General features: G+C 50.1%; 2 protein-coding genes across 6 annotated transcripts in view; one reads left to right on the forward strand and one right to left on the reverse strand.

Moving 5' to 3' along the window:
- LOC105496798 (ER membrane protein complex subunit 8) overlaps nt 1-1,694 on the reverse strand; it is a 21,369-nt gene extending 19,675 nt beyond the window's left edge. For both annotated transcript variants that reach the window (XM_011767416.3, XM_011767415.3), the window contains exon 1: nt 1,127-1,694. In XM_011767416.3, coding sequence (XP_011765718.1) covers nt 1,127-1,357 — 231 coding nt within the window. In that variant the 5' untranslated portion in view covers nt 1,358-1,694. The remainder of the gene's footprint in view (nt 1-1,126) is intronic.
- Nucleotides 1,679-9,648, forward strand: LOC105496797 (cytochrome c oxidase subunit 4I1). Of its 4 annotated transcripts, none has more exons than XM_011767412.2 (5): nt 1,679-1,813; nt 3,279-3,352; nt 7,624-7,791; nt 8,403-8,534; nt 9,398-9,648. In XM_011767412.2, exons 2-5 carry the CDS (start codon nt 3,280-3,282, stop codon nt 9,532-9,534), a joined length of 510 nt encoding a protein of 169 aa, XP_011765714.2. In that variant the 5' UTR covers nt 1,679-1,813; nt 3,279; the 3' UTR covers nt 9,535-9,648. The 4 variants fall into 4 exon arrangements, with proteins under 4 accessions (XP_011765714.2, XP_011765716.2, XP_011765713.2 ...); XM_011767411.2 differs by lacking the exon at nt 1,679-1,813 and adding an exon at nt 1,922-1,945; XM_071085054.1 differs by lacking the exon at nt 1,679-1,813 and adding an exon at nt 2,137-2,159.
- The last annotated feature ends 302 nt before the right edge of the window (nt 9,649-9,950 follow it).

Raw genomic sequence — 9,950 nt, forward strand, 5'->3', positions numbered from 1 at the left:
AACTGAAAAGCTACTGTCTAAAATTCAATTACCAACTAGTCTACCTGCATGCTACATCTTTTTCCCACTGTACTTCAATAAAGCTGTCACTGCAAACAAAAACATAAAAGCGTGTTGGACAGATCGTCTGCTCTGCTGTTTAATTTCACAGAAATTCTTTTTTTTTTCTTTGAGACGGAGTCTTGCTCTGTTGCCCAGGCTGGAGTGCAGTGGCAGGATCTCGGCTCACTGCAACCTCTGCCTCTTGGGTTCAAGCGATTCTATGGCCTCAGCCTCCCGAGTAGCTGGGATTACAGGTGCCCACCACCACGCCCGGCTAATTTTTGTATTTTTAGTAGAGACGGGGTTTCACCATGTTGGTCAGAATGGTGTCAAACTCCCGACCTCAGGTGATCCGCCTGCTTCGGCCTCCCGAAGTGTTGGGATTACAGGCGTGAGCCACCGCGCCCGGCCCCATAGAAATTCTCTAGCTTTTAAAAGCCATGGAAGCATTCTAGGTAAGTTGTTAACCACCAACGGGAACAAATTCTCCTTACACAAGGTCAGGCACATTCAAGGGGAGCGAGGCCTGACATGCATCACGGGAAGACACAGCTCTGATCTGGCAACTCTACCTTTCTAAAAGCGTCCGAGCTCCGGGGTGCCCGAGTACCGACAGCCAAAGAACCACAGCATTTACACTTTGCCAGATAAGGAATCGGCTCTGTGAAGGTGCGAAGAACCAAATGCTAGCGATTAATGTCCCAACAACGTGAAAACTTCCTGCAACTCGAAATCCTCAATGGAAACTCTTGTCGAATCCTTGTCGAAACCAAATTAACGATGACTTGTTTCTACAAAGGCTACTGATTTCAGGAAACTAACGTATAACTCGTCGCCTTAAAGCGCCTCTAAAAGCATCCACGACGGTTAAAGTCGCTGCTACTACGAAACGCTATTTATTCAGCGCCAAGACCCAAGCGCCATCGTGGATCACCCCATTCCTGGCCACGGCGACCCTAGGGAGCGGGTCCTAGGAGCCTGCTGGAGGGCGACCGCTGAGCCAGCTGAACCAGCTGCCTCTCTGCTGACTGAGGGGAGTCCAGGCTGCCTGCAAGGGCGGGGAAGGGGCCCTTTCCGCGCTTACCAGGGTGAGGGCCACCTCCAGCATGGGGGCGAGGGCCAGGGTGCCGTGGAAGAGGGGGATGCAGTCCACGAAGAGGGTGTGGTGGGCGCCCGGGCCGCCCAGGGGGAGGTGCTCCTTACGCGGCTTCTGCTTCTCGGCCACCAGGAGCCCGTTGACGGCGCAGTGCGGGTACTTGGCGCCGTGCAGCACCATCTTGCAGTAGGCCTGGGTGGTCAGCTTCACCCCGGGCATGCTGACCCGGGAGGGCCCCGAGGCCCCTGGGCGCGCGGCTGAGGCCTGGACCCGCTGCCCGGCCGCGCGGCGCCTCAGCCGAGAAGCGGGACGAGTCGGCGGTGATTGATGGCACGGCCGCGGGCTGGTGAGGGGCCCCTCAGGCCCGGCCCCGTTCGTGCCTCGGCTCCTCGAAAAGCGATTCGCGCCTCTGGGAAGCCGCAGCCCCAGACCCCACTCGCGCTTCTCGCCCGGCGCCGCCGGAAAGCGGTCTCTCCAACGCCTGCCGGAAAGCAGCCCGGCCCGGCATTTTACGACGTTCTCAGCGCTACCCTTTTCCGCTCCACGGTGACCTCTGCGCGGCCGGGTGCAGGCGGAGTCTTCCTCGATCCCGTGGTGCTGCGCGGCGCGGCCTTGCTCTCTTCCGGTCGCGAGACACCGGGCGTAGAGGGCGGTCGCGGCGGGCAGTGGCGGCAGGTGAGGCAGGAGGTGGCCGGTGCGGGGCCGCAAGGCCGGGCCGTGTCGGGGGGCCGGGAGCCGTCGAGTCTGCACGCCCGCAACGTGGCCGCCCGGCTTCCGCAGGAAACACTGAATGGGCCTCGGAGCCAGGTGACATTGAGTCCGGCCCGCGGGGACTCCGGCCTCCATGGCTGCAGGCTCGGAGGGCCGTCCCGAAGCGCCCGGTCCGTCTTCGCCAGTCGCGCGGCGGCTGCGGGCCGGCCTCGGGCAATGACCTTGGGAGCGCCCGCTGGCCGAGGGCGCAGGCTGTGGGGAGACGGGCCCGCGCTCTGTACCTGCATCCTCCGCCCTTGCTCCTTCAAAGGTCCTTGCAACCCCTCCCGGGTTTTGCGGGGCTCCCGGGCGGTGCTCGGCTTCCTAGCCTGGAGGGCGCCAGTTGTTTCCAGTTGTTTGCTCACGCATGGGCTAGGCCCAAGGAGAGAAGTTAGACGCGGGCGTTCAGCCCTGACGTCATGCTTGTTTATTCTGCCCCGAGGAGGGTATTTTCCCACATCACCCTCACCATTCCTGCGAAGGGTCGATTTAAAGGGGGCGGTGTAGGGTAGATGGACCTGAATCGAGGAGGACCGGGGTGAGGCGGGGGTCTACCAGGTTTTCCGCTCTCCTCAGGGATTGGAAATTGACCGGGGCTGTGTTGGCAGCCTTCTCCAATTTCCCCTTCTAGTCTGTGTATATGCGGTATTAGGTTTTAAGCAAATACTCAGTTGAATGTGATCGTGCCACCATCCCTGTGAGCTGTTACCTCCCCCCACCGCCCCCTGAAGAATGGAGCCTGTAACGGCAGCACAGTGCTTTAATGATCTCTAACTTTCTCACTGTCGCTTTGTTAACATTTTTTTTTCTTGCCTTTTTTTGTTTGTTTGAGACGAAGTCTTGCTCTCGTTGGCTCGATGCAGTGGCGCGATCTCGGCTCACTGTAATTTCTACCTCCCGGGTTCAAGCGATTCTCCTACCTCAGCCTCCCAAGTAGCTGGCATTACAGGCGTCCACTACCATGCTTGGCTAATTTTTGTATTTTTAGTAGAGACGGGATTTCACCATGTTGGCCAGGTTGGTCTCGAACCCCTGACCTCAGGTGATCCGCCCTCCTCGGCCTCCCAAAGTGCTGGGATTACCAGCGTGAGCCACTGCGCCTGGCCTTTCCTTGTTTTTTTAAAAAGACCAATGTTCTGTTAATTACCTGAAGCGAATACATTATGGCAGTTGATTTATAATGAAGCTCCTTAAAAGCATGCGAACTACTAAGAAAAACCTCATCCTAGGTTATTTTGTGAATTCAAAGACAGTAATAAAGAATGGATCATTTGCGTTGGGGAGAAGCAACTAAAAGAATTTAATTCCAGAATGCTCTGGGGCAAAAAGAAGACTCATTCCTTGCTGTTTGCCCTTATTCATAGAGAAGGTGTACATTTTTATCTTTCAGAATGTTGGCTACCAGGGTATTTAGCCTAGTTGGCAAGCGAGCAATTTCCACCTCTGTGTGTGTACGAGCACATGGTAAGTGTGACTTTTCTTACTTTTGAATAGGCTGAGCTAATTTCATTTTGCTCCTGCTGTGTATAAGGCCTTGTGCTGGAGTTTTAAAGACCTTAGTTTGGCTCTTGAGGGTCTTTAGGGGAGATACAAATATTCTCACAGGGCCCGGTTTTAGATTAAGAAGTGTTTAGGAATCAAATTGAATCTTTTCTGGATCTTTGGTGATACCGATATTTCCCCCCTTACCCTTCCCTTCCTTTCCCCTTTTTTAAGCTTCAAGATCTACCCCTTTCAAAAGATCTTCTGCACCAAAACTAACCTTAATGACCTCCCTCCCCACCTTGCCCCCACAACTCCCAACCATTTGCATCACGTCTGTTTACATTATAGAGACAATGGAAACGAAGGAGCCTGGACTTCATAGCCTGAGCTGGGTTTTCATCTCATTTCTGTCAAGGACTAGCTACTGAAGCTTAGGAATCTCTGCTCACCTGAAGTGTATGGACAGAGCTTAGTTCTGTGTCTGGCATACAGCACATTTAGTTTTACATGTATCTGGCATCTGTCTACTTTATACCAGACACTGTTAGACACCGAGAAGAAAAAGAAGACGAAATACACACTCTTTCCAGGAGGCTGTTTGCAATCTGAAGAGGGACAGATGGATGAAGACAGTGTTTTATTAAGAGATGGCTCCTGGGTAGAAACATTTAGCCCGATGTGGGGTTCAGGGAAGGCTTTGGAAGAAACTCTCCATGTAGACTCTGTAGAGTGTGCACCCTGCCTGGTTAGAGCTGGTCTTGCCTGCCTTTCTGATCTCATTACTGACTATTGTGCTCGAAAACCAAAAACCACCATCAGAACCACCCCTCCCCACTTGCTCACTGCCCCAGCCCCCTGGCCTTACTCCATTCCTCCCGTAGAGCGCTGAGTTGAGGATGGCCACTTCTGTCTAATCATTCACCCTCAATACAAATGTGCTTTTAGAACGGCCTCTCCTGACCACCCTTTGTCAGGAAGCTCCCTGTCACTTCACCTTGCTGTGCTTTTCCTTATAACACTGGATGCCTCATGAATGCATGTCTATGTGAGTATCGCTGTCTCAGCCTGTTAGAGTGTAAGCCTTTTGAGGCCGGGGACCCTGCCTATCTTACTCGTTGCCGTATCTCCAGCACACAGGAGGCAGATGAAGACGAACTGCAGGCTCTTAGACAAGTCTTGTCTGTTAACTTTTTTTTTTTTTTTTTTTGAGACAGAGTCTCGCTCTGTCGCCCAGGCTGGAGTGCAGTGGCGCGATCTCAGCTCACTGCAAGCTCCGCCTCCTGGGTTCACGCCATTCTCCTGCCTCAGCCTCCCGAGTAGCTGGGACTACAGGTGCCCGCCAACTCGCCCGTCTAGTTTTTTGTATTTTTTAGTAGAGACGGGGTTTCACTGTGTTAGCCAGGATGGTCTCGATCTCCTGACCTCGTGATCCGCCCGTCTCGGCCTCCCAAAGTGCTGGGATTACAGGCTTGAGCCACCGCGCCTGGCGTCTGTTAACTTTTAACTTATGTAAGTCACACATGAATAATACATGAAACTGTTCTCAACCTAAGATATTAAAGCAGTCTAGAATACCATCAGCTGTCACTGAAGTCAGTTGGGATATTTGCGTGGTGATGCACCTGAGTGAGGGGCGCCCAGATATACCACATCTCCCCAGGAGAGGCTCAGCAGAAATCCGTCCATGTTGAAGCAGTGACAAACATTCATTAGAATCTGGATTCTGTTTTTCTCTCTCTTTAGAAGAAATGTTTGGTATATTAACCATTGCTTTTCCCTTAATTGCTGGGGGACCAGGCCTGAAGCTCTGAAGAACCCCTGAAACCATGAATTGGTCATTATTCTGGAAGATGCAATTTTAAGGTTTGCATGCACCAAGGTTTTGAAGGTTTACATCCTTATAATAGCTTTCCTACCCCCCAGTCTCCTTGTCATGGTATTTACAACAGCTTTACAAGATGTAATTCATATAACAGTCACCCATTTAAAGTGTATGCTCCAGTGGTTTTTAGTATATTCATATAATGAGTTTTGTCATTAGCACCACAGTCGATTCTAGAACATTCTCCTCACCCATATTTACATTTATTTTTAATAACTCTCGTGTAAGCTGTTTTAAACTTTAGAAACCTCTGGGGGGTGCTGAACTTGATAAAAATATTCAGTATACAACTGTTCTTTATAGTTCACTCATCATTTTCATAGAATTAGGGTTTTAAAATTAGAAAGTAATTCAGGCCATTTCCACCTCATGTCCCTCAAATCCCACCTCAGTTTTGGGATGAGGTGTCAAGTATAAGTTTGTAAGTACACTAGTCATTTGCATGGCTAAGATAAACGTGTAGAGAACTCTATATATGACTTTGCTTAAAGCTGAATGTTGATTTACTGTTCACATGATTTGGGAGATTTTAGTCCCTGGGACTGAGCTAATGGAGTTGAAGCATTGTTGTGGGCATTGTACCTCCAGACTAGTGTGTAACACAAAGAGTTCTTGCAGATGTAGGACAGAATTGGAGAAACAGCTTCTAACAGTGGGATGACTCTCAGTACAACCAAGCTATTCCTTACCTTTCTGATTTCTGAACTTTTTCCCTCATGATACCTGTTGCTTTGAAGGCACTAAAATATCAGAAGCAGATAGAGCAGAAATCCTCACTCAGATCTTCCTGCCTCCTACGTGTAATAGTTTGTGGCTTGCCTTGTTAGTTTTGTGTGTTTCATTGCGTGTATGTGAGTATGTGCACATGATTTCCAGAAAGGAGAAGCGCACGATATTGCCCGTGCTCTGTGACTCCTGAGTGCACGCTCCCTCTGCATTCGGGCTCCTAGGTTGGCCTCATCCTGTGGACGTTGCCCCTTGTTTCCTGCCATCCACACATTCCTGATGACCTCCTGCTCTACTCTTTCCCCAGAGTACTTTTTCCAAACATGTGATTTGCACATTTGTTATGTTTATTGTTTGTTCTCCACTTTTAGAACTGTAAGTGCCACTAGGCAGGAATGATTGATTTGTTCACTGATGATCCCACATCTCTAGAACCCTGCCTTGCCTGTAGAGGGTGCTTGGTAAATATGTTTTCAATGAATGGCAGCATGATTCTCATTCCTAAGAGCTAGCACGATTTCTCACTCAGTCCTGGTTGGACACAGGTTCCCTGGAACGGTGCTGTCATGGTTATCTTTTCACGTGTCTTTGTTTTTTTTTTTTTTTTTTTTTTTTTTTTTTTTGAGACGGAGTCTTGCTCTGTCGCCCAAGCTGGAGTGCAGTGGCCGGATCTCAGCTCACTGCAAGCTACGCCATTCTCCTGCCTCAGCCTCCCGAGTAGCTGGGACTACAGGCGCCTGCCACCTCGCCCGGCTAGTTTTTTGTATTTTTTAGTAGAGACGGGGTTTCACCGTGTTAGCCAGGATGGTCTTGATCTCCTGACCTCGTGATCCGCCCGTCTCGGCCTCCCAAAGTGCTGGGATTACAGGCTTGAGCCACCGCGCCCGGCCGTGTCTTTGTTTTTGAACTTGAAACGCTTTCAATGTTTTATTGTTTTTGTTCTTCCTCATTAGTTTGAGTCCCTTGCAGATAGGCTTTCATTTTGTCCAGTCTCCTGTTCAGGGAGCCCTGAAGGCCTTGGCCCACGTCTGCAGGTAGCTGTTTTTTATTTTTATTATTATTTTTTATTTTTTATTTTGAAATGAAGTCTCGCTCTGTCGCCAGGCTGGAGTGCAGTGGTGCGATCTCAGCTCACTGCAACCTCTGCCTCCCGGGTTCAAGCAATTCTTCTGCCTCAGCCTTCCGAGTAGCTGGGACTATAGGTGTGTGCCACCATGCCCGGCTAATTTTTTGTATTTTTAGTAGAGACAGGGTTTCACCATATTAGCCAGGATGGTCTTGATCTCCTGACCTCATGATCCGCCAGCCTCGGCCTCCCAAAGTGCTAGGATTACAGGCATGAGCCACCGCGCCTGGCCCTGTAGGTAACTGTTAATGTAGGAAGTGCACCTTCCTGGGCACCTTGGCCCCAGGATTCATTAGCAGTTGCCCCGGTGGGTTTTTGTTGGCTGTGATGAAAAGTGCTTCTGTTCTGCCTCCACCACACTCCTGCAGCTGTTTAAACAGTGGCTGTGACCCCCTGAGATGACCCAGGGTTTCAAGGTGTGCACACGTGTGTGTGTTTCGGTTTTTAGAAGTATCACCTTGTGCGTGACTCTCAACCTACATGGATTTTCAAAGATGTATTCAATGTGTTTTTCAGAAAGTGTTGTGAAGAGCGAAGACTTTATGCTCCCAGCTTATGTGGATCGGCGTGACTATCCCTTGCCGGACGTGGCCCATGTCAAGCACCTGTCTGCCAGCCAGAAGGCCTTGAAGGAGAAGGAGAAGGCGTCCTGGAGCAGCCTCTCCATGGATGAGAAAGTCGAGTGTGGGTATTGAGGGAACTCACAGGCGCGCCCAGCAGCTCTGGGAAGTGTGTGTGTGAGAGCCTCTGCTCACTTCTGGGCCTACTGTCTAGAGAACAGTCTTGCACAGGAGGGCTGCTCTGCTCGGTTTCGGGGTCACTGTCCCAGGGCCCCAGTTTTTGTGCTCTGCCAGCTGATGGGATCTTTTGCTAGGCCCCCTTCTCTGTGCTGAGTGGAGGTAGCCTCTCAGCATATCTGCTGGGTAAGACATTGTTTACTGTAAATTATTGAAAGAAACTCAGCAAAATGCATACTGTTTGGTATGAAAGGGGCATTAAAATAATGAGATTAAATAGACCCTAACACTGTAATTCAAGTAAGAAACAATTTTGCAGTTTTAATTTCCACCTAAAGCAAACTCCATGTATTTTCTTCCTTCCTTTCCCCGTCACATGCCTGCCTGGGCATGTGTGCACACGTATGTGCATGCCCATGATGTGGCCCGGGTTGGTGTATCCTTCAGCTCTGTGTTTCCTCCCTCACAAGTGTGGTTTTGGGGAGAAGTGGTTGAACATTGCAGAGGAGGGAGCTGCTGACCTTTGTGCCCGTAAACGGCTGTCCTCTCTGCCCCCAGTGTATCGCATTAAGTTCAAGGAGAGCTTTGCTGAGATGAACAGGCGCTCGAATGAGTGGAAGACGGTTGTGGGCACTGCCATGTTCTTCATCGGCATCACCGCGCTCGTTATCATGTGGGAGAAGCTCTATGGTGAGTAGAGAGGGAGGAAGGCATGGGCGCCTGGACTGGGGCTCCAGCCTGCAGTGCCCAGTGGTGGGCTGTGGGGGACCTCCACACTTTGAGGCCATGAGATAGGGACTCCATTCCAGAGTGCATCTCAGGATTGTTCTCCAGGCCTTGGTGACCTGGAGAACTGAAGTGGTGGGAGGTTAGTTTATAAGCCAGCATCTGATTATTCAGAGTTGACTATGCGTGTTGGGTGGTGAAATACCTTGATTACTTTGGACAGCGCACCATGTTTTCAGTAGCGGTTTATGTGCTCACCAGTCACTTAGCAAAAGATGACCTCGTGAAGGTTCGAGCACGGAGAAGGGGACTCCTTTAATGACCGTCTCGACTGCTGTGAGGACCGCATCTCAGCAGCCGGCATCTGGGGGTCCCGACCTGACCGTTGGGGTGTGGGCATTGCTGAGTTGCTTGCTTGTGGTAGCGACTCTTCCCCGAGGTTCTCTCTGTCCAGGCAGAACAGGCATTTTTGCATTCTGAATAGGTATATTCTCGTACTTTTGGTTTGAATGTGGATGTGGGTTAATAACAGACCCGAATCGATTTGATCTTCCAGGTCACCTCGGGCTCTGTTTGTTAGATCTTGTTATCCATCGCCTTTAGAGAGGACCTTCTGCTTTTAGCTTTTTTTGTTGCTACCTTTTTACAAACAAAGGGATAATTTTAAAATGTCAGTGGTTGCCAGTTGTCAGAAACCGTGTGTTTGAGCGGGTGTTGAGTGGGCTGCTGATCTAGGGGCTGGTATGTTGGGAGGATTTAATGTGTGCAAGGGTTTGGCGTAGAAACAACCTGTTGACACCTTGCCCATAACCTGTCTCCCACCGTAGTGTACGGCCCCCTCCCGCAAACCTTTGACAAAGAGTGGGTGGCCATGCAGACCAAGAGGATGCTGGACATGAAGGTGAACCCCATCCAGGGCTTAGCCTCCAAGTGGGACTACGAAAAGAACGAGTGGAAGAAGTGAGTGAAGCTGGCCTGCGCCTGCCTCTGTCACCTCCATGCAACTCCATGCCTATTTACTGGAAACCTGTTATGCCAAACAGTACTACTGCTAATAAAATGACCAGTTTACCTGAAACCCTTTGTGATCAGTTCTTTAATGATACCTAAATGAAAGCTAATTAAAACAATAGGTTTCTCCCAAGGGTCTGGAGTTAATATATTTTGGGTGCAAATGAAATGGCAAAAATCTAGTATCTTAAATTGTGTAAGGGGACATTATATAAAGACTGAAAATATAGAATCCCTTGATGTAGGAAATTTGAGGTTTTTGGCAAGAGATCGTTATGTAAGTAAAATCTCATACTCCTGTAGGCACACCGGCAGGAGTTACCACAACTTTTTTTTTTTTTGGGAGACAGAGTCTTGCTCTTGTCGCCC

The sequence above is a fragment of the Macaca nemestrina genome, chromosome 18 (assembly GCF_043159975.1).
Source record: "Macaca nemestrina isolate mMacNem1 chromosome 18, mMacNem.hap1, whole genome shotgun sequence".
Lineage (NCBI taxonomy): Eukaryota > Metazoa > Chordata > Mammalia > Primates > Cercopithecidae > Macaca > Macaca nemestrina.